General features: G+C 38.3%; 2 protein-coding genes across 2 annotated transcripts in view; one reads left to right on the plus strand and one right to left on the minus strand.

Annotated features, from left to right (window-relative positions):
• The first annotated feature begins 657 nt into the window (after positions 1-657).
• LOC149009865 (glutathione transferase GST 23-like) lies at positions 658-1,718 on the plus strand. The gene is made up of 2 exons (XM_089161917.1): positions 658-969; positions 1,058-1,718. Exons 1-2 carry the CDS (start codon positions 658-660, stop codon positions 1,418-1,420), a joined length of 675 nt encoding a protein of 224 aa, XP_089018043.1. The 3' UTR covers positions 1,421-1,718.
• Positions 1,719-3,575: 1,857 nt separating this feature from the next.
• The window catches only part of LOC149009866 (protein BLISTER-like), a 29,704-nt gene continuing 8,158 nt past the window's right edge, over positions 3,576-25,121 (minus strand). The window contains exons 5-13 of the mRNA XM_089160372.1: positions 23,256-23,321; positions 21,450-21,560; positions 17,318-17,394; positions 11,861-11,928; positions 10,944-11,057; positions 6,774-6,991; positions 6,543-6,611; positions 6,029-6,184; positions 3,576-4,984 (exon numbers count right to left, since the gene is read on the minus strand). Of these exons, the coding sequence (XP_089016498.1) occupies positions 4,904-4,984; positions 6,029-6,184; positions 6,543-6,611; positions 6,774-6,991; positions 10,944-11,057; positions 11,861-11,928; positions 17,318-17,394; positions 21,450-21,560; positions 23,256-23,321 (960 nt within the window). The 3' untranslated portion in view covers positions 3,576-4,903. The remainder of the gene's footprint in view (positions 4,985-6,028; positions 6,185-6,542; positions 6,612-6,773; positions 6,992-10,943; positions 11,058-11,860; positions 11,929-17,317; positions 17,395-21,449; positions 21,561-23,255; positions 23,322-25,121) is intronic.

Below are 25,121 nucleotides of genomic sequence, written 5' to 3' on the forward strand. Positions count from 1 at the left end.
AACTCTAAATTTTATGTAAAAATCTATCCCTGGTGGTGTAGTGAAGGTTTTTATTTTTCTTCTTTCAATGATTCCACCCTTTGCTTCCCTACAATGACCTTCCTTGCAATCTCATAGACAAACAAATCATAACTAACATTATTCCACTAACATGGATCTTCATGAATGATATTTAACCAACGTCATTGATCTTCTAATGGTTAAATACAGATTAATTCAAATTTGACTGCAACCTTGTAAAGCAAGAAAGCCTCAGCTGCTATTTTTTGACAATGTTCAAGTAAAAAACAGTGGCTGATATGTCAATTTGACCTTTGTGTAAATACAGATGGATTTTGATAAGAGTCAAACTTCAAAGCCAAATCCATTTATACAACCCACAGTGTTACAAATCTTTTTGATCGAACACCGACTAAATTGTGATAGAATCTGCAATTGTCTTAGAGTTAGCTAGAAAATAGCATCATATATACGGACAACCTACTCACAAAGCCTCAGCACCAGATGCTTCGAATGACATAAGGAATGAGCTCAGAAATCCTCCATTTCCAATACCAACTTGTAGTCAAAAGTGTAAATTTTTTGTGATTCAAAGAGAATTTAGCTATTCTATATATTCGATTGCCCCAAGCATGAAGCAGCCACTGATCTCTGAGAATGGCAGAAGTGAAGTTACTTGGTGTCTATACCAGCCCATACCTATGGAGAGTCATCTGGGCTCTCAAACTGAAGGGCGTATCATTTGAATACATAGAAGATGACCTCTCCAACAAGAGTGAATTGCTTCTCAAATCCAACCCAATTCACAAAAAGGTCCCAGTTCTTATCCATAATGGAAAACCAGTGGTGGAATCCGCTATAATTCTTGAATACATCGAAGAAACATGGCCTGAGAAGAACCCACTGCTGCCCAAAGATGCTTATGAGAGAGCCATAGCTCGTTTCTGGACCAAATTTGGAGAGGACAAGGTGCTGTGTTTTCACTACCTGTATATCTATCTGGTATAAACTCTTGTGGGTTATTTGAACTTCTGTTTGTGATTGTTTGTACATGCAGGGCTCTATCCTCTTTGCAGTCTTCTTTACAGCTGGGGAAGAACAGCAGAAGGCAGTAAAAGAATGTCAGGAGGCACTGAAAGTAATAGAAGAACATGGGCTTGGAGAGAAGAAATTTTTCAATGGTGATACCATTGGATTGACAGACTTGGAATTCGGGTGGATTGCTCACTGGACAGAACCGATGGGAGAAGCTGCAGGTGTGAAGTTGGTGGATGAACATAGCTTCCCTCGACTGCATGCATGGGCTCAGAATTTCAAGTCTGTCCCTGTGATCAAGGAAAACCTCCCTGATCATGGTAGGATGTTGGCTTATTACAGGAGAAGAAGAGAGACTCTATTTTCATCTTCTCGTCACCATTAGCCGATTTCAGTTTAATTTCCCACATCTCAATAATGCTCCCATCACTTTAATCCTTGCTGATCACTTCTCAGGGAGAGTTTTCTTTATGCTTTATGTATAAGAATATGTGATATTTCTACCTAGTGTTCTTATATCCTTGTAAGATCTCACCTTGTGAGTTTCTTCTAGGCTGGAACATTATATATGGTTTGCCAGTTTTGCCCAGGCTAGGGCCTATAATTAAGAAAAAATAATGACAATAATAGTGGAGTTTCTCTTAAAAAAATTCTCAAAGACACCTAAGTGTGTGCATCTGTATAAAGCCCAGATCTAAACTAGGTTGAAGGAACTATAGAGAAAAGATATGCATGATTTACGCTTTGTATTCGGTAACAACATCAAAAAAACTGATTGGAAGACAAGGATCTATGTAACTAAACTAATTAAGGCTTGTGATCGATGTAGTTGTTGCAGCTAACTTCCCTATTGACAAATATAATCTTATACAACCTATGTCATCCATAGCTTTGAAGTAGATCCTACAAGTCATTTAAAGCTCAGATCCATCTCTTGCTACACATAGTCAAATAAATCGATCACCAGCAGATTACATTTATGTGATGATTTGCAGAAGTTTTAACTTATATAATTAGTTCATTAAGGGGGGGGGGGGGGTAAGTCATTCAAGTATGTACAACAAGCAAAAATGAGAGGCCATGATTTTATATAAAATATAGCAGAAATCATTAAGGAGAATCAAACCCTAATCTCTTTCTTCAAGGTATTGCCATACCAACATGTGAAGCTCTTTCCTTACATACTATGTTTCTTTCCATCACTCTCAAAGATCACATGCAATAAAAGCATTGTATATTTATAAATCAAATTTATATTTGACAATGATTGTCGGAGGCTTAGTATTTTTATTATGGGAAAGTGGTGGCAAAATGACCATGTAAATTACTTGATTAGAAATCCTACCATTAAATTTGATAAGATTAAATCTAGATCATCCATCAATAAATTTAATGGTAGAATTCATCGGCACAAATTTCGGTGACCAATCATGAATACAATAATTATGCCAAAATTGAATATCAAACTCAACAAAAAATGAGTCAAACCGATTTTTTTTATCTTATGGGAAGATGGGTACAGTTGTCATCATAGGAACGTGCATTCCACGGAGTGTTTGATCAATTCTATTTTTTTGCCCAACAAGTGTTTGATCAATTAACTCACACGGTCACACCTCCAGGCTCCAGTGCAGGGGAGGTCTCGTCAGAAACCCAAATCCATAAGCTGCAGATTCCAATTCTTACTCACAGAGTTCCTTCTACCTGCCTGCCTGCCTGCCTGCACTCCTAATGTGTCCAGTTGGTCCTTTTCCAGCTTACTGCTACCAACCACCACCGTCGCCACCTCCGCCACCATTTCCACCACCACCACCAATCTATGTTCCGCCATCACCATCCCCAACACCACCACCGGCGCCACCAATTCTCTCCCAAGCAGTTGGGGCAATACTCCTGACATTCACTCTCATTGGTTACTTACTTCTAGCATTGTTCGCAATGGACAAATTATGGCCTTCAATTGAAAACTACTTTGGAAACCTAGGGAAGCCCCGTGAAAAGGATTCGACAGAGAATGCTGCAGAGAATCGCCCTCCCCCAAGCTAGTTTTGAAGGATTAATATTGGATAGCCTACCAATATTGGATGAGCTTAACCTACAGGCTGTTTGGTTCGTGCATTGTGAGTTTGATTTTTGTTCTTGATGTTTATAACTGGAAACGATTTGATCGGATATTAAGTTTTTGTTATATTTCATTGATTGTGAAGCACAGATTTAAGGATCTGGGTGTTATAAAAACAGATTTCATCCTGTACTCTACATTCTTGATTGTGAATTTCTAATTTGTTCCTTCTGTTCTATTTTTACACCAAATTTTCAATTGCTAGACCCCCCCCCCCCCTTTAACTCTTTTTATTACAACAGATCATAGAAATTTAATCTTAGAATTAAAAAAATTGATTTGGCTCAAGTTTTACCAGCATGGGCTCCCATATATTACAAAATGGAAGGTCACTTAGATACAAGCTTACAAACAACAATGAAGTGCCTACTTCATCCTCATGTCATCTTTTTTATTATGAACATGTCATGACATAATCAGTCCCTGGAATTTCAATATAATGACGACTGTTAATTTTATAATTTACTTGCAAGCAAGAAATTGTCTGCACTGATGCAGGTCGATAAGGCACATACAACTATACAAGAACATCAACATACTTAAATCAAAGCTCAAAAGAGTCCAGAAGCACAACCCACACAAGCAGTAAGGGCTTCTCTTTCCTAAAGTATACACGGTGGTTGGAATTGGCATTCAGTTAGAAGGCAATCAACTTGTGCAGTTAGCTTTCATTCTTCCATGCTCAACTGACGTTGAACCCAGTTTACTTACTTTGAAACTGTTCGAATCATCAACTTAGGGAAAACAAAGCTAGAAGAGATGCACATCAATGCAACATTAATGGTAAAATCACCAAAAATGACCCCATGTCAAACTTATTCCAGAAACCATCTGTTTGCCTTGGCACGAGCCGGCATGGTAACAGAGACACAGAAGATGCTAATCAAGTTGCAGCCGTGCTGCTGCTTCTGAGAGTTCACAGCAGGAACTTCACTCAGAATGTCGACTAGAATATATAGCAGTCTATGCAACCCTTTCAATCTTCAATTCTGAAAAATGTTTCTAATACGTGCTGGCCTGGATACTCAGTGGGCTTTGTTCATGTCCTTTTTAGTGGGGTTGGGTGGTGGGGTAATGGGGGCAGGGGTTGGGGCCATATAAACAAACCACACAATGCAAACTGGGCAACCATTAGGACTTGAGCTTCAATAAAGAGATCGCTGGAGGTTTGCAAGTTCATCAATTGCATCAATGTAATTCAACTATATTCCTCTTCTACCAAGAAAACAATAACATTCCTCATACAGTATAAACAGACCCGAACCCAGGAATCATGGGTTTTAAGATTTTGAGCATATTAAGCTCCATAAAACGTTAAAACCTGATTACAAGAAGCAAGATCATACGTACATGACTTACAAATGCAACTGACCATGTAGAACACCATTCGTTCTTGGCCTCTTATAATCTTTTCCACTACAATTTGAGATAAAGAAAACCAACAAATTCCTAAGATCTAAGGGGATTCAGCTCCATTTTCTTTCTTCTCTCAGAGATTTATACGGGACTCATTCTTCCCTATCAAACGAATGAAAAACTGCCTCCACAAATTAGGAAACAGAAAAAAAGAATAGGTAAGGGAAATAAGAAAAAATAAACCCTTGTTTTTTTTGTTTTTTTTCCCCTAAAGAATGAACAGGGCTGATGGCTCACAATATACAGAAGCCCTCTGATGCAATGCTGGGACCAAAAGAAGGGATCACGAAAGCGGTTGTAAATTTGGTTATTGGAATTTCTAAGTTCTGATCAAAGAAGCTTGCTGGTCCAACGCCTTTTTGGCCCTCCTGGAAACAGCTTCATCATCCAGCTCAGGACCCTCTCTACTACCTGGTTAGATAGAAGAAACAAGCAAATAATGTTAGAGCCAATCCTCTATACTGATACTCTTAATCAGAATGGCAACTCAATTTTGACCAAAATCATTGCATTTTGAAAAATAATTCAACAGTCCAAAGTTCTCAGCCATTAGTAGACTGACCCAATTGTTATCCTTGAGAACTGTAAGTCTGACCCAACAAAAAGTAGACAAATTAGGCATTTTGCACATGGTATAGATATTCACATATAATGCCAGGGAACAGCATGGATGAAAAGCTGTCCGACCATTTATATGAATTATTTGAGATATTCTCAGGCCAAGGTACAAAAGAAACACACACAGAGAGGCCTACTGTAATACTTGTTGAAGTTCTACGTATCCACGACTCTGAGGTAAGTTTGTCTTATTAGTTTAGGGTTGGTTCATGGCCTTATTCATTTATTTCTGTCATCGGTAACATAGGAGCAGAACTGACTATTTCATCATTAAATAAAGTGTTAAAAAACAGGGGCCTTCAATTAGAGAAATAATCTCATCGCAGGCTGCCCTTTCGTCTTGCGACAACTGCTGTCCCTTCACTTCTTCTAAGATTTTCTTCTCCCACTTAACTGCTCTTGATCTAACCACAGGAACTGAGATCGTCTGGCTGACAAATCACAAAAAAACTATAAAGTTCCATGTGAATGGGCAATACACAAAAGCAATATAGAGTTGGGACTTCTATAAAGAGAAGATAGCTCTTTTTTCCTTCCCCCCCCCTTTTTTTTCTTCTTTATTTCCGGTGTGAACAAAATTATAGCTCTTTCTGCCACCTTAAAAAGTTCAATTTTCAAATGCTATTTGACCAGAACCTACAAATCGTGGAAGGGAATTGGATATTTGCTCAAATCTCAACTATACCCACAACTGGAATCTAAAGACCCATTAATTTTCATACACTGCAAGAGAACAAAAACAACTAGCTGAATCCTTTTCACCAAAGGAGAATGTGTGCAAGCATGGCAACTCATTAAATTTATCTAAAATACATAATCTTTGCAATAAGGTAGTACCTCATCCCCTTCATCAGCGTAAACCATATTATCCATTATGGCGCGTGGATCAGATTGTCTTGTTGGGATATTCTCGGTTGCCATACTTTGGGTAGTCAACAGCTCTAACCTCTGAGTCTGAACCTCCAGTTTTCGAGACAACTCCGCATTTAAACCCTATGAAGATCAATAAACAAAATTCAGTTTGGATGTGAGATCATGCAAATTAACAGACTCAGATCTACTGCTTAAACAATTTTAGCCATAAATAATACTATTTTGGAACACAAAAAGGAAATATGCTCAAGATTTTCTCCCCTGGGTGCTGAAAATGCAACTCTTAACTCTCCACAATGAGGAAGAAACAATACCATTTCACTAGAATGGGAAAATATTTGAATTACGAAAGCCAAGAATCCAAAAGAAAATGAAGACTGAAAATTTGAGAAAGAAATCTCCTACAAATATACCACCAACAGTTTCATAAGAAACAAAATTGCCAATGCATGATTTTGGGTTTGTCAACTAAAACTACCTTCAGCTTGGAACTGTGAGACGACTCAACTGCCAAAGCTTGAACAAGCTCTTCTTTCTCTAGTGTTAACTGCAGGCATACAACACTTCTCAGTATGCATTCAAAAGGTAGGCATCGATATATAGCTTGTAGGTTTGTCAACTGTTCAGAGTCTGATGAGAAAACATGTACCAATGAAGATGCAGATTTTAACCCAAAAACAGGGAAGCTAACCAGAGTTTTGGTCACTACCTCTGAAACCAATGAATTAATGTTGTCAATCATTCTCAGTTGATCCGGCGGGATAGCTGCAGATACAGCTGAAGAGCGAAATTGTGAACTCTCAGGCACCGAGAGGGAAGTTGAGGTTTGGCTTAAGGGTATTGATATAGCGTCTTGCATTCCAAGGTTGGAACTACTTGTGTCTGGCTCACTATTTTCACCAGTCACCGAAGCATAAATGCTATCATCTGAAGGAAAAACCAAGAACATGAGAAATAAAATTTTAAAGAACCATTTAGAAAATCATAAAAAGCATATCAATCACTCAATCACACAAACAATGATATCATAAGATAAAGGAAGTTATCAGAATTGATATCCTAAAAATAAAACATAAGATGTATAAGGTATAAGAAGGAACATAAAATGTCATGCCAATGTGTGAACACCAAACATGAATGGTGACCTCTCAACAGTCCATCAAGTTTGACTAACAAACGCATGCCACCAGTACATAGGCATGCAAAACCTAAGCTTAGTAAGTAAACTTACACCCAGAACATCTATTAAACAATCAATTGCACAGAAAAGGAACCCTCGCAATTTTAAGAAACTCCCTATTGCTATAATGTGGAACCTTATGTGCTAGTGGAACCTTGAATAGTCTATATCACCATCAAACATGAGCAACTTCAAGGAGAAAAAACAAAAGAAAAAAAGGTTGATTTTTAAATGCAACCATGAGAACTAAATCTTGAATTTCAAGACACACGAAAGGAAAGGAAAGGAAAGGTGAAAAGAAAACAAAGAGAGAATGAACAAAAGTCAACTAGCACCACCGCAGCATATGCCTTCCCCCATTAGCCACTTTATCTTGGAAGTAGATTATTCATTTAACTAACAAGCAATAATCAAGTTCTCACTGCCTCCTTGCAAGAGAAAATGCTAAACCAATTGATGTTGGTGGCATGATGTGAAGAGTACAACTAGATCTGATGAACTTTTCTTGTGTCCATGCCTCATTCCAAAGAAAATCGATGCTTTATGATTCTTCAGTTGTGAACAATCAACCAATCTACATGCAGGAAGCATTTTAAAATCCTATGCGACGAAACCATCAGACAAAATATGGTATTATAACCTCTTATATCAGATCTGAAGATAACTTTAATTTGATGCCCTGTAGCTAGCAAGCTTGAATCTTTGGCCTCAAGGTTTCATGCACGCATAAAACAAGCCATTAAGATTGCATAGAGCTAGGTAACTGAAGCTTGATGAAGTCACCCAGAAAATAGACTCCTTTTTTACTTACTTTCATCTTTTTGGGGCAAAACTTCATCCGTATATAGGGAAGAAAAAAGAGGAAATAATACAAGAGGAACATCACTAAACAGCAAAGACAAAACAATAAGCATCAACCACTTCCCAACTGATGGAATTGCCATCAACGGGGGAGCAAGAGAGGCCAAGGGGAAAAAACAAAATAAAATCAAGAACCGGATAACTGAAATCTTTCTACTCACGAGCATCTAATAGCAAGTTGTGTTAAACTGAAGCAGGAAGTGACACCACAGAGGAAGAATTTGTAGCTGAAGTAGCCAAAAACAAAACCACAGTAGGATTGGCTTCAATAGCTAGCAGCAATTTTATATTCCAAAGAATCCAAATGGTGCTGAATATGATGTCAATGCTGCTAGACAAACCATAGGACTTTTTCAACACAGATCAGGATTGTAACTGCCACAGAATCACATCTGATCCAAAGTTTGGAGACACCAAGATTTCAAGCATGCTCCAACCAAGGATCAGGACCTGGAATTTGGCTTCAAAATTAGAACCACACCCAAGAAACTTCTGAATGAGAAAATGACCTGGCTTCCTCCATCCATAAAACCACCTGCCCCCAACTTCCCAGGGTTTCGCAGCAAACGACCATCAACATTTAATTTAATCCAAAAAGGGGAAGGACAGCGCCAAAAAGTTTCAAAGAATCAAGAAGGCTTGCAACACTTATAATGAAAGTTCAACCTCCAACCAAGATAAAATTCATCAGTAGAGGATATTCTCGGCGACAAGGAAGAAATCAGGCTAAACTCATGTTGCACCACCTTCAAGGACAAGAGACTGATATGCCTCCAGTTCTGAAAAATTATGTTAAAAAACAGCATCAGCATCAAACCTGTCACCGAAGCTTCCTTGAAGGTGGCTAATCTGGATTTCCTCTTCCACCATTGACTGAGATCTTAAAAGTTGTCATATGGCTGCTAGTAAGTTCAGAAAGAGGAGGTGACGGAAAACCAAATAAGCTGAGCAGAGGGGCAGCTTCAGACAGTGTGAGAGCTTGACCCCAAAGTTTGAAGACAAAGAATACACCAGGAGGGCAGAGGCACTTCTAAGACAACCACCTAGTTTCGAAGTGTACCATGAATAAGATGCCAACCTGAAAATGATATGGCAGGGCTGCAGTAAATTTGACCAAACCAAGGATAACCAAGAGATTTTTGGAGATTGTGACCAAGAAGACTTTATTGAGGAAACACCTGAAGTGGTAGCACCCAAAAACACATATCACCAATGGGATAGCAGGACTTCAGATTGCCTTAGCAGATTCAACAATATCTGCCAAAAAAATTGATTCAATCTGAGGGAATTCTCTTTGATCGTCTCACCACAAAGTCTGAAACTTTGCTCAATAAACTTTTTCAAAAGGGAGCAGTGCTACAAGGATTGGTCCATGATGGAAGCCAGCACCAGCAAATTTTCAAAGCAGAAACAGCCTCCTACCATTACCAAATATCCATCTGTCATATATGATTGTATTCATTGATCAGAATCAAGTTCTATAGAAGTTTATGTTCTTATGTAGTTATGTGGTTGTTGATTGCTACTGTTTGAAGATGGCTGGTCGACTGAATCAATCTGACACTTGTTGGGCAGTTTCTAGCATACGGGTTTTAACCAGATTTTGGACCTCTGTTGGGATATAAGTATAGATCATTAATGAGCCATTAGCCAACTTTTAAGCATCATTGAGAATCATCAAGTGTTCTGTGCACCTTCCTTAACCTTTGAGAGGTACTTGTTTATGAGATTTATACTTTATTCGGCTATTGAGCTATGTTGTATTTCTTAACATTATTTGGGATTTTAGTGGTGTACCAAGGAAGTCATGATGTTGTATTTTTTACTTTAAAGTTTAAACAACTGGTTTTTGTTTATCCCAAGAAAAACATTGCATCAGTTATTGAGATTATCTAGTGAAAAGCCAAGTGCAGCATCATCGGTACAGAGTGGACTTAAACAGCTAGTGGTACCACTCAAAATTCCATTTATCTTCATTTGTTTTCTCTTAGGTGTTTTAGTTTTATTTCTAAACTTTTTATTCCTCAACATATAATTCATCCATCATAATTGAATTGGGTTGTCAAGCATCATCTATTAAGATTTATTTGTATACCAAATGCAACAACCTTCTAGGTTGCCCAGGTCTTACATTGAGGGCTATAGAAGCTATTATAATTAGTCCTTGTCTGAGGTATCATCACTGTTACTGTTACTGTTGTTCACATTGTATCACTGCCTTGAACTTTAATCACATTTCTGTTGATAGAATTGCTATGTATCAGATAAATGTTATATGTTATACTATACAAAAATGAAAATATGATAAATAAAAAATAAAATTGCAGCTATCATAGAAGCTAAGATAGTTTCAAAGCCAAATTTTAAGATGTCCAGCAGATGTCTATAGAACCTAAGACTGGGTATATTGATGCGTTTCTCACATCGACAGCTCAAGATGTATCTAAAGCTGCAAGCAGATAGCACCTCCCTTTATACTATTTCAATTAAACCCAGAATCCTAGACAGATTAGTATATCTTGCTCTCACACAGGACTCAGCATCTTTTATCCTGCACTAACCAAATTGCTGACTAAAGCAAGATAGTGTAACAGATCCCCACAGGGAAGGGAGGAGAGACATGAAAACAATTAAAATTGCTTGATATTCAAGGAACAATGGTCCTCTACACAATACGAAACTATTAAAATTGCTTGATATTGAAATAAATATGGTCAACTGAACAAGTTATGAAATTAACTCCATTGCCTAAACATAAATCCCATTGCCACCAAAAGGAAGAGTGAGAAGGGGCAGGAAGACAGAGGTGTTCGGTTTACAGCCAAATAAATGTATTACCTATATCCTTTGTAGAAGTTGACACGTCTTTTGTAGTAGTGAGCATCTTGCTGCCATCAACAGGTTTTCCAATGGTAGATGCTTTACGTAGCATAGATTGCAGTAGCTTTTTTTCTGCAAATGTTTAGTAGCATCAGAGCAATGAATAGAGAAGAGATTTCATCACGTGGGCAACATAATTTATAGAAACATTTTATTTAGACATCCAATGCCAAATGATGTTTCCATTAGTTACTGGCTTCCTCATAAAGAAAGGCATGTAAAACATATGTATTTGGAAAACATCTCAGCCTTATACTAAGTAAGTCAGGTTGGCTAATGAATAAACAGAGGTTAGTATTCACACAGTATGTGAATACGAATAATTCTAACAAAGAATTTTGAGATCTTCCTCCATGAGTTGGTAATGATAAGAGAGTGAAAGACTCAGACCTGCAAGAGAAAGACAGACGAGAGAGAGAGAGAGAGAGAGAGAGAGAGAGAGAGAGAGAGAGAGAGGGAGATTACAAGAACAGGTCAAGGCCCCCAAACCTCATAGAAATTATTTCATTAGAGCAACTTGAGGAGAGAAATTGAGATTACATGAATAGGTCATAACCCCCACACCTCCTAGCATTCAATTGATTCAAAAATAAAGAGGACATAAGTTCTCTAGAACATAATAATTTCTAAAGGTAAAAAAGCCCCTAGTATAAATACATCTCCAGAGATTCTCTGAAAAAACAGAGATGCAATTTCATTTCAATTACAATTATCCACATATTTATAGCTTTTGAGCCCCTATGCAGCATAAAAGGGAGATTTTTTTTCCCCCTCACCCCACCTAGTGGGTACTGAATGATCTGAACAACAAAAGAAAATTCTAAACAAATGGATATGTATTATGTTCACGAATCAATACCATGTGAAGACCATACCTTCTTGCAGAGCATCTATTGTTGACTGCAAATCTTGACACTCTTTCTCCAGGCAAGACATTTTCTTTCTGCAGGAGATACAGAACTAAGGCTCATTAGGACAATGGATGTTATGAAACCAAGAAGAGGAAAAAGCAACACTTTAGTTATCAACTGACTGAAGTAATATTTTTTAAGTTGGTGCAAAACACAGCCCAAAAGACCCTGGATTTGCTCTGCGCCAACCTAAACATCAAATATTCAAGCTTGAAGGAAACAAGGGCAATCCCAAAGTAACTGAAGTTATCAAGGCGATCGCAGGGCTATAATTACACAAACAGAGGAGAGTTCCTTGACAGACAAAGCCAAGGATATAAGGGGAATTAGTAATTATTATATAGTGTTAAACTTAGGAGTGAAAAGGAAGGTTTGGGGATAAAACAAAAAGTGAAACATGAGTGAAGTGGGAGCTTTAGTGCAAACCAGAGGCGGAAAACTGTGACTCAGACAAGGGGAAAAAAAAAAAAGAGAGAGAATTTTTCTTTCAGTTAGACCTGAAATGTTTGGACAAAAGTCAGTTCTTCCTAGCCCTTTGGACCCCAAGAACCAACCTTCACATAGGGAAGCTGGGGCTTAGAAATAAGCTGCAGAATCAAACCTGGTAGAAGTGTCAGGTCAGATCTGCTGTTCACAATAAAACTCACAAGAAAAACAAACTTGAGGAGGAACAAGCCCCAACAAAACAGGGATAGGGACTTAGTTCAAAATAAAAAGTAACAAACAAACAGGAAGAAGAAAAAAGAGGGTATTAAAAAAAGGAAGGGGAAAAGAGCACGACTAGCTGCACGGACTTCAACTTAAACAATTCAGTTCATATTATCATTCTGAACCTGAATTCCATCAAATGGTACATGTACTGTCATAAATTAAGAATAAATTGCGCTCCAAAGATGAGCTCATTCATTCACCCTAATAGGGTATTTATAGATTTACAAATCATAGACTAGAACCAACTTGGAGAGTGAATAGAAGTACAAAACAGATATAGGGAAGAAATAGGAAATAATTGAAAATCCTAAAGACATAAGGAGAGGAGAGACCTATTCTAATTAAGACTCCCCCTCAAGTGGGGGCATGGATAACACACATGACAAACTTGGTCAAAATAGGATGAAACAGCCTTCCAAGTAAACCTTTGGTGAAGACATCTGTGACTTGATCTTCAGACTTCACAAATAACATACAAATGATGTCACCTTCCAAGTTCTCTTTTATAAAATGCATGTCAATCTCCCTATGCTTTGTCCTGTCATATTGTACTGGATTATGGGCAATGCTTATGGTAGCCCTGTTGTCACAAGACTCACAACAAAGCACGATGGAAAGAGACGCTCACACACCAAGATCTTCGAGTAGATCACATAACCATAAAAACTCACAAACCTTTTGAGCTAGCTCGAAATTCTACTTCAGCACTAGATCTTGCAACATCTAGCTTCTTGCTTCACCAAGTGACCAAATTCCCACCGACAAAGGTATAGTACCCTGAGGTGGTCTTTCAATCATGTGAAGCTCCCTAGTCTACATCAGTATAAGCATCAACTCAAAGATGATCACACAGCGATAGGAAAACACCTTTGCCAGGGGTAGATTTTAGATAATGACATATTCTAAAGATGACAAGCATATTATTGGAATGCAAATCATACATGAACTAACTCACAGGACTAACAACAACAACAATGCCCAATCGTGTATAAGATAGGTAGATTAATTTACCAACTAATCACTGATACCGCCCTTTATCAACAACTTATCCTTCTTTTTCCTTGAGTCAAGCAGCAACTTCCAGATGAGTGTAACTGGATTGCCAACATAGTAGGCATGTTTCAGATATCAAGTCTAGGACATACTTTCTTTATGATAGACATATGCCTTTAGTTGAATCAGCAACTTCAACCCCTAGAAAGTACCTTAGTTTTCCTAAACGTTTTACTTCAAACTCCTGACTTGAGAATTTCTTTAATTTGAGCATTTCTCAACCATCATTACTTGTCACAACAATTTCATCTACATAGACAATGAGGATGGTGACTTGAGGACCTATTAATTTAATGAAGATAATGTGATCATCATTACTTTGTATTTACCCAACTAACATCATCACTTTATGGAACATGTTTAACCAAGATTGGGGAGGCTCCATACCATGCACGTCGGAGTCTACAAACTTTACCTTAGATTCTATTAATTTCCATGCGGACTTCTTCTAATTCTCCATGCAAGAAAGCGTTCTTCACATCTATTTGCTGAAGATTCCATCCCAAGTTGACAGCACATGCAAGTTATACTCTGACTGTTCAATTTCGGAACAAGTGCAAAAGTCTCCTGATCATCAATCCCAAAGGTCCAGGTGTATCCCTTAGCTACCAACCTAGCTTTATATCAATCAACAAATCCATCATTGTTCTGCTTCACCATGAACACCCATCTACGACCAATAAGTCTCTTGCTCAAGAAAGAACTACGAGCTCTTAAGTCCCATTTTAGTATAATCCTTTCATTTCTTGCAACATTGTTACCTTCTGCATAAGTCGCTTGCCACTATCATGGGATAGGAATAATAGGAAGGGAAGGCACAAAACTACAATAAGAAGGTGAAAGAGAATCAAGAGAGACAATACGAGATATGGCCTAAGTGCATTCTATTTCCAGAACCTTTTCTTAAGGCTATAGATAGTTTAAGAGAAGGATCCTTACCGGGAGGTGAAGCAGGTGGAGATCCAAGTTATGGTGCTCTAATAATGTTCTCTTGTCAATGCCCACAAATATAGCACTTCAAAATAGGAGTCTTCTCTTCACATCTCTGTAAGGTACCTTTAGGAGTCAACGACTCTCCCATACTATGTATGTCTAGTGGTGCTGGTGGTGGCAGCAATGGCTATTCTAGCTGTTTCATCTTGTTTTAGTTGTTCCATGTCAACTTCAATTATTGGGAAACATCCAAAATGGTTGACACATCTTCTCTAGAGGTATTTTCCCCATGAAGAGGTGTCAACGTATAGTAGACAAGGCTTCATAGAGGATGACATCCATGGAATCAAAGTACTCACCAGGCGGAGGATGGCAGCAACGGTAGCCCTTTTAGGTAGGAGAGTAACCCACAAAGATACATCTAATGCCTCGTGGATCAAGCTTGCAAGGACAGTGATGATCATGCACATAGTAGACAAATGAATACAATTTGAGGTACTAGAAAAGAGTTCTTTCCAAATAATATAGCTCCAGGGGATTGAATATCAAGAATGTGAGAGAGCATCCAATTGATTAGATAGGTAGCAATGAGAACATCATCACTTTAATATTGGGATGGAACGTTACAACCAAACATCAAAGCACGAGCAACTTCTAACAAATGCCCTTTTTCTCTTTCCACTACACCATCCTAAGCCAGGGTATCAACACAACATATCTAATGGAGAATACCATGATCTGCTAACTATGCATGAAAAGTATGCTGCAAGTATTCTCTGCATTGTCATTGCAAAGTGCTCTAATATTGCCATCAAACGGAGTTTATATTATTTTGTGGAATACTTGGAAGCATTGGAAGACTACACTCTTGTGTCCCATTCGGTACACCCAACACAAGAGTAAGAATCAATGAATGTTACAAACCACCGGTAACCAAAAATAAAATTACAATGACTAGGGCGCCATTATCTGAATGAACTATATCAAAGGGATCTCACTTTTTACTAGATGGGGAATAAGTAGTGTGTTTGTTTAGTGTTTAGCACAAATAACAGTTCACAACAAAAAAACATATATATATATAAAAAAAGGGAACCGGCCCCCCAGGGGCAGCAAGCCAAAAAGGAGACGCACGCCCCCCGACAAGAAAAAGCAAAAGGACAAAACAAAGACCAAGCCCCCCACAAAGGGAAAGGAAGCAAAACAGGCCCCAACCGACCCAAACCCACCCCCAAGGCAGACAAACGACAAACCGAACAAAAGACCAACCAACCAAAAGGAAGACGAAAAAGCCCCACCAAACCGAGCACAGAGGCGACGGCAGAGCGAGCAGAACAGCCCCAAGAAAAGAGAGGCCGGACAGCCCAAAGACCAACCCAGCGGACACCAAAAAAGAAACGCCGCCACAAAACAAGGAAGACCGGCCCACAACAAAGAAAAACCGGGAAACAGGAACCGCCAAGAAGAAGAAGCAGCGAGAACGACCCCCAAAAAAAAAAAAAAAAAACCAAAGGGGAGAAGAGAAACACGGAAGCGAACCACCAAGGGGGAAAAAGAGAAGAAGAGGAACAGAAGGGAAGAAGAAAGGGGATTGGGAGGGAAGAGGGGGAAATAAAAACAACCCAAAGAAAAAAAAAGGGCAAAGGCAAAAGGGTCCAAGCTTTCAAGGGGGAGGCGGCAAGTTATGGGCAATGCTGCCACCTCGGGGTCAATGCCCATATATATATGGTTACACCCACCAACAAGAGTATTAACTTAAACCCAACATTGACTCAGCCACTAGCTAACTCTTGACAGAGGAAAGCACCTTTGACACACTAGAGCCCCTTTTATTGATTGACTTTGAGACATTTCACAAGTTTCGGTTCATATTAGACTAGACCTAGGCTTAGATCTAGCCCATAAGGGCCTTAATATATGGACTGACTCTAACCACTAGGGTAGTCCTACCCCATGAAAGCCATGGATAGATTCGAGTCATATCATTAGGCCATTGATTGGCTTGATCCCTTGGGCTAATTCTTTCAAGAGTATATCTTTAACCCTACATCGAGCTCTGCCCGTATCAATAGTATGCAAGGCTACATTGTGACTTTCAGGATGTAAGAAGGATCAGCAAGTGAGAACATATTATTACCATAAAGTAGGAATGTGAAATAAATTTAAAGCTTCACAAAGGCCAAAAGCCTGAACCGAGATTCCTAGTATTGAAGTTTTTTATATCCTCCAACAAATGGAAAGGTGGCCCATCTGGATTTTAGGATAGTAACAAGGATTAATTGAGCTCTAGTTTTAAGCAGCTCTCAGGTTTCAGTGTTGTGAGAAGAGCCCATGAAGAGTGGTACATAGTTGTCAATTGTCATGGCACCTAGGTGACAACCAATGACCATGCACCTTGATCCCATGGAGCCTAGAAGCTGCTACGCTACATAAGGCTCCCTTTAAACATAAAGGACATTTTGCAAACGGTGCACATTACTGTCACCAAGATGGTGACGCGAAATTGGTTAGGATCTCCAAGACTCCAACAATATCAAATATTTCTAAGAACCCCCAATGAGTAGTTCAGTTAGCAAAGACCAAGACCACACAATTATGACGAGGCGACAGGTTACCAATCAAAGAGTTTGGATATAAGATTAGACTAAGACAAACTATAATAAACTGGCCATAAATAAAATGGTAGTACAAAGCAGTAATATGAGATTAAAATGTTGACAATACTTGTATGAAGTAATTTCTGCATTTGAGTTCTCCAATTGCTTCTCAAGCTTTAGCTCATTTGACCTCAATCTGAGTGCCTATTTGAATAATTTGCATCAGAAAATTCAAAATAAATTGATTTAGTAAATAAACATGAACAAACAATAATATTTTCTTTTTTCTAATATCGAATAAATCAAGTACACCAATCACTGAGAGGCTTGTAAAGCTGTATCAAAAAATAACAAAACTAACACTTGAATAAATAAATAAATGTTGGGGGCAGGTTCCCAGAACCAACAGGTGCTACAAGAATCAAGCAGTTGGTCGATAAATACTGCATGGCAATCATGGTTCAACTCACCTTGCGAGCCCAACTTGATCAGCCAAGAACCAAGTTGGACTGATCACAATGAGTTGTTGCTCCTATTTCAAGTTTGAATCAAGCAAGGTTAAGGAATCACACAATAACTGAGATATCTGAGTTATTACTCAGATTTCACAGAGAAACAAAACTGAGATATCTGACATATAAACTCGCATCCCATCTCATCCCAAAATCCTCCCCCCACCCCAGGAAAAGAAGAAAAAAAAAAGGAGATATTTTCAAAACCTCAGCAAGTTCTCGATCTATATTGGCAGTGCTAATGCTCAGAACTTGGGCTCTATTTGCTATGATTTTTCCTTTTTATTTTCATCCATTTCACAGAAATAATTAATGAAACCTTTTTTTTATCAAAGCATAAGAATCTATCGGTAGACCATTAATCATAAATGAGTATCAAATTAGACAATGATTTGTAACTATCTAGTGTAAATAATTTTCATGCAATGGGTGAAGGGACTCTTCTCTCACGAAAGTGCAACAGTGGTCTGTCACAACTGAATGGATGACCAAAATCGTAATCAAACTACGGCACTGATAGGCTTCTTAAACACTACGGCATATTGGCATCACATTCCTCACCAGTGGTGAAATCAAGTGATGTGAAAAAGGGTCCACCCCCTGGCCAAAACCCTGGAGTGAGTGCCAAGGCCACTCCAGAGTGGGACACCTAGGACTGGCGAAACCTCAAAGAGGGGTATTTTTGTCAATTTCAGCCTAATTATCTGCTGGAATTTAATTTTAGGGATTTTGCAGTTGATTTTCAGAGTCCACTTTTATCCAAGAGTCTCGGTTTGATTTGTCAGTTGAGTTCTTGAGTCCTCAAGAGTTTTTCATTGAAGTAAAACTCTTAATTTTATTTCGAGAAGAGTTCCTTTCCTTTATGTTTGAGTAATAATGTCTTAGGGAGTTTATTTTCGAGAAGAATCTATTAGTTGCTTAGTTTAAGTCAAAGTCGCTTAATCGTGAGGAGGAGATTATATGTAAGGGAGATCCTAAATCGTAAAGGAATCCCAAGTAGATCATAAGTCTATTAGTGTAGGCTATAAGTAGCCTAGTCTTTTCATTGTAATTTTTAAGTCTGGATCAATAAAATTATTGAAGAATTGCAGCCAAGAAGGTGCAGCAGGGTCCTTTTGAGAGGGACCCTGCGATTGTCAAAGCTCTCTTATTCACTGTCAAATCTGTCCTGCGACAATCCAGCAATATTCCTCCTAATTCTGCACACAAGTAAGTACAATCACCTCCCCACCCTTCCCCTTCAATCGCACCAACCCCAGTCCCCTCCCTCACCTCCCACACCCATCCAAAACCCCCCAACCCTCCCCCTCTTTGCGCAACCCAGAAACCTCCTCTCCGTTGCTGTCGCATCCTTGCCAGCACCGTCCCCAACCCCTGTGATACCCTAGAACCCTTCACCCACCTCACTTCTACCTTGCGGCATCCCTTTCCCCCTCTCTCCCCTATTCGGCTAGCCTCCTAACCCATGTCTGACTTGCAGCAGATCTGAAACAAGAAAAGAAAAGGAAAAGAAGAAGGGAGAGAAAAAAGAAAGAAAGGAAGAAAGAAAAGGGGGGGGGGGGGGAAAAAGATTGCCCAAATGTTGGTTGAGTTTTACTAGGAGTACAATTCTATTAGAGTTTTAGGGAAATCATCCTAGGAACCCTAACCCTAAATTCGGGTTCTCATCATCAAGTCATACCTCAGCTTTCACCAGCTCCTGGTAATCTTCAACATTATGCTTGTTAATTACAAACTTGACTGTAGGAACAAGAGAAAGACTTGATATCATCAAAGTGACAATATGATCAAGATGAACCCTATTTTCCTTGCTCTTGAGACAACCTGCTATAACATCAGTGGAGACAACCATCAGTAGGTGGATCCTAGGTTTGTTTTGGTAAGCAGAAACGGAAGAAAACTCACCATAAATATTTCTCTACCCTTTTGTGTTTACTCTGAACATTTATCCGGTTCTTTCTCTTTGAGACTAGTTTCTATTACTACTAAAACAAGTTGAATAATGATTCCTTGTTCAAAATCACCTATTGATTTCTATGCCTCTTCTTGTTCTGCACTTCTGCACTAGCAATCTCCTTGGCTTCGTTGTCCTATGGCACAACAGTCTACAAAATCCTGACAAAGGCAAATTCATTGATGCCTTTGGGGCAAATCTAGGGTATGGGGTTTGGGAAGTTCATCCATTGCTTACTTCACTTGTGCAGAATCACAAGACTCACAGTTGATTGAAGAACCCTAATGCAGCGGAGCTTTCTTTTTTTTCTTTTTTTTTCTGGGCCCTCTTTTTGGATTTTGGATGAATATGCCATATGGAGAATAAGATTTTAAGCACCCTTTTCAGAAGTGAGAGGAATTTTTAGGGAAAACCTAGTTTCTTGATCTGATTCGAGAGACAATCACCATTTTATCTGGTAACGACAAAGTTAGGGAGGGAGAGCTTTGACTGCACGAGAAAGATAGGAGACTGCGGCAAGGTTAATCAGAGGAACAAGTAAACCAGACAACGGCAAGCCCCAAAGAAAAGTAATCAACTAATTTTACCTTCAACTTTGGAGTGTATGATCATTTGCTCATGATGTTTCCACATAACAGGGTGAAGATGATTTTCAGCCTCATGATGTGTCCGCAAAATTGGCTTAAGATGATTTTCAGCCAAAAATCAAAAACAACACTCCACCTTTTTTTTTCAGTTTTTGTATTTTTTTTTCCAACCTTCTTTAGATAGCAATAGGTCCCATAATTGGTACCAAACATAAAAAGAAACCTTTTTCGGGTAAAAATAAAGATGAAAAATCATACCAAAGAAAACCTTAGTAAACATGTTGTCCAAAGTCATCATCTAGTCTTGGGATAGGTTATTGGTTAATATGACACATCCAAAATTTAATTACAAAGTCATCTCTCTATTCAAAGAAGTTCAGGTGTGAAAAAATGGCAAGGCATGTGGTATATAAGGTGTTCCCTATCTCATGATAGTAAAAATGACAAGATCACTGCAGTAAATGTAGGAAATAGGTAAAAAGCTGCCCAAGGCTTATGGAAGTTCACTATAATACTTGTCATAGTAGTGATAAGACTGAAGCAGTAAATATTGATTGCTCTTTGAAGCATATATGTGTCTATAACCCTAATACCAAATCTATCTTAATGACTCCATCACCCTAGTTCTTGTCCAACCATTTCAAGCAGATCACATGAATCGAGTTCTTCCATTTTTACGTATCCAGAGCCATATCATCCGTTAATGCAGTAAACAAAAAGGAAAATAGTAGTCCCACACCTGATGCCTCATTTACAATCCCTGAAAGACCATACTAGCGGTCCCCAAGATTAACTTAACCCCATTTCCAATACTGAACATAGTACATTTTAGATCTTATAACCTAAACATCATCAGATGCCAAAACGAAAAGCCGGGTGAAGATTAAAAGTTCATCACAAAAAATAAAACCACAAAAAGAGAGAGAGAGAGAGAGAGAGAGAGAGAGAGAGAGAGAGAGAGAGAGAGAGATATGCATAGAGATGGAAATAACAAGTTCAACACCCCTTCATCTTTTACTAGGCAGATTATTTTTAATGAAATGTTAACATTAAACAGGTTTCTAACACCCTCACCCCAGCAGCTCACAGAAAATGGGGAAAAAAGAAGAGAACAGATAGGGGCAGGGGTCCAGGGGATGGAGGGGAGGGGCCTTAAGAGATATCATTATTATGGCAACTAGAGATATAACAAGGAAACAGAACTACCTTCTCTTCCAAGCCTATGACCTCAGAGGCCAATATCTTGGCTCGCTCATCAGCTGCATTGCATTCTAGTTGTGCACTTGTATAGTCCCTTTTTACAGACTCCAATTCCAGCTGCCACCACCAAAGCATGCATTAGTAACAGCATTGAATATCAGATCCAATACGCAATAAACAAGCAGACAGCTTCAGAAACAACTAAAATATTCTAGAAGCTAACAACAATATTTAAAAGGTGAGAAGAAAGGAATAAATGCATTAGTCCCATATTAGTTCTGTGTAGTTGCTTCCTTGGGACTTTGTCCCTGTCCTTGTATCCCCCCCCCCCCCCAAAAAAAAAAAAAAACCCACAGAGTACATGTCGAAAGAATAAGTTTCGGTGATTGTGGAAGTTGAGAAGCAGTCTTTTACCCCTTCAATTAAAAGATTAATGTAAACCACCCAGCTGTAGAGCCTGTCCACGGAACTCTTATTCGTACCCATGATAAGAAAACATGTAATGCAGAAGCATGGTCACCAACATTTGGTGCTATTTGATAGTGCATTTCAAGGGACTTTCATTTGTATTACATATCTTGAATGTCCTGTAATACTGTAGGCTTAGGCTACATATAGTTTTTTCATTTAATTAGCTTTGAATCTAGGGGTGTAAACGGATTGGATTGGTATTGGATAGTAGCAATACCATATCTGCATCCTATTATTTGAACAGATTCAGATAATAACCTATCAGTTTTCCGATTAATTCATTCAGAATTGGATGATATTTGGATAGTTATTTTTTTATATAAATTCTTCTAAATGGGTACAATTACAATATTGAAGAACAGAAGAGCAGACCAAAACCAGGAGAAGGGAAAAGATAGAAGCAGGCCGTACAGCACCGAACGAACCGATTGGAGGGCAAGAATCCATGTAGCCGACCCCATTTAGTTGGGAAAAGGCTTATTGTTGTTGTTGTTGTTGTTGTTGTTGTTGTTGGGTACAATTACAAATTGAATACAAGTTTTCGATTACACACGTTTGACATCTTTACCATTTTTCTTTTGTGAGGCTAGGTTTGTTAGCAACTTACCCTTTTTCTACTATTTTTGGTGTTTGACTTTCTTACACTTTTTCACAATTGATTTTCCTTTGTACTTATGTTTATAGAAAATCTAGAAAAGCATTCACATATCTTATGTTACAATTTTATAAAAATAAGAAAACAAATCCAACAAAGTAACTTAAGGATAATTTAATTGATCGGAAAGGGGTATTATCATATCCGCATCCTATTAATAATCAAACGGACTTAGATACCCCTAAACAGATACAAATGTGAATTTGGAGGCGGATTTCTGTTATCCATTTATATCCCTATCTGAGTCTTTTATTTTAAGTGTCCTAGTAATATTAGTTTAACTTGATACTGTAGTTTTAGGAGATGATCCACCTCTAAATGTACTGATTTGTCTAATTTCCTTTTACCCTAAAATAATGTATTTTGTACAGTTCCTACTGTACCTGGAATAATAACTCGTAGACCTACCCTGAAAATGAATGTCTATAAAAAGGAAAGGAATAAGATAAATGAGTGGAAATTCATTCATCCTGCACATACACTACATATTATATTTTAACTTAGAAGTTTTGGATTCTAATGTGCAATGAACACATCTGCCATAATCTGCAGCAATGAAGGAGATGGTACAGAGATATACAAAGAACATTTCCATGAGATGAAAATTCAGATTCTTAATATAATGAAACAATAGATACAATCTGCATATTCCTACTGAATGGGTCAAAGGTTGTTATAATACTAACCAGCTGCATCCTGATTTCTACCCGTAAACTTTCCAGATCAGACTTTAGTTGGTCGACAATTGCTCCCTAATTAAAAAAACAAAAACAAAAACAAAAACCAAAAAAGACAAATGTATTTAGAGAAGACCAACCAAATCTCAAACTTACATAACAGTAATCAAATCAAGATTTATGGTTCCATAATATGGATTCATGGAACATTGATACATCAATTTATGCAAAGACGAAAAAAGATCCAAGGACAACATCAGTTGATTAAATAGGCAATATATAAAAAATAAAAACAATTTAAGAAGAAAGATACAACGCAAAATGCTCCAAATCATGTTAACAAGAAGCCATGAATCTCAATAACTAACCATCAAAAAAATAAGAATCAGAAAAGGAGACGAGACAGGCGACATCTTCTGTGTCCTTCTGTTCTGCAGCTGACAGTAACTGGTAACTCACTGATTTTACAATTGCCATTCTCTCTCATGACAAAGCCCAAACACTTGATTGCTGCCAATCCAATCACAGATAACTAAATGCAAGGTCACCCGGATTAAAAATCATAATCGTCTGTGACCATTATTCTCCCTCAGCAATTAGAAGACATGATGGGGGAAAATTCTTTCCGTTCACATCAAAATGTTCTGTGGACTACGTGGAAATGCTTATCTGATCCTACTGGAGGTTCACCACTAAGGCACCCTGATGAGCAATTGAACATCTTGCTTCAATTGATGCCACGGTCAGCCAACACATCTTGCTTCAGTTGATTCCATTGTAACCAAAAGGTGCAACAACTTACGAGAAGCTCTGACAGAAACTAGCTAACTACATCAGAGTTGTTTTACTGGATTAGCTTTCCATTCTACAGCTCTGTCAGTTTTCTTTCTCATCTAGCTTCAACTACTCTTTGGGAAGACCAGCTTTTGTTTATGGTCTCCTCAATAAGCATAAACAGTACTACAGTGAAAGGATACCAGGAAGCTGGTTATTGGACAGTGTGGCGTCAATTGGACTGCTCTTGAATGCTCCCCAATCCTGTTAAACATATATAATACATAACCTCACAATGTGAATATTTCATTCCAATGGGGGCATAGATCAGTGAATGACATTGTGCTGCAACCAAATCTATGTAGAAGCAAGCTGGTTTCCCTTCCTCTGTAAGGATGCCTTTTTGGTGTAATTGCATCTTATAAATATGTTCTCCTTTTGCACCGGAGCATTTGGTTCCCTCCTTTGTACATTAGTTCTCCACTGATGAACTTCATTTTAACTAAAGAAGTGACATAGACCCCAGAAAAATGAGATCCAATATCCAAGATCTAGTAAGGAACCAGCAGAAAATTTAGGGTTTCTAAACCCTGCAGTTGAGGTTTCCTAGGGTTCTAGGGGGTTTTTTGTGTTGAAAGAGCAGGTATATAGGTTTGGCCAAACCTGGTTATTTTCAATTTCATATTCAAATTCCTAGGGTTAGGGTTTTGGGAAAATTAGGGTTTCAATTTCTAGGGTTTTTGAGGAATGATCAAGGCTGCTACTTGGGGTCAAGCAAGGTTGGAGATCTTGCTCTTGAAGGCTAGATGTCAAGATATTATAAATCTCGAGGGCTCAACATGAATGAACTCAAGGACCCATCTCGGGGGGTTTTAAGGGTCAGGTTGGGCTGAAACTTGGTATTTAGCCAATTTAAGGCCTTCTAAACACACTGGTAGCCTTAGGTTTGTGAGGTAACTACCCTATTTATGAGTTCTAACTAGACCTAGAGTTTGAAACCAAAATAAAACGGGAATGAACATATAATGTTATAAAACATGAAATATAGAATCATTAATTGATATAAATGAAAAACCAAGTGATAAGATATATCAAATAACT

Source organism: Hakea prostrata, chromosome 7 (assembly GCF_041222555.1).
Source record: "Hakea prostrata isolate BN-2017 chromosome 7, UWA_Hpros_2, whole genome shotgun sequence".
NCBI classification, from domain to species: domain Eukaryota; kingdom Viridiplantae; phylum Streptophyta; class Magnoliopsida; order Proteales; family Proteaceae; genus Hakea; species Hakea prostrata.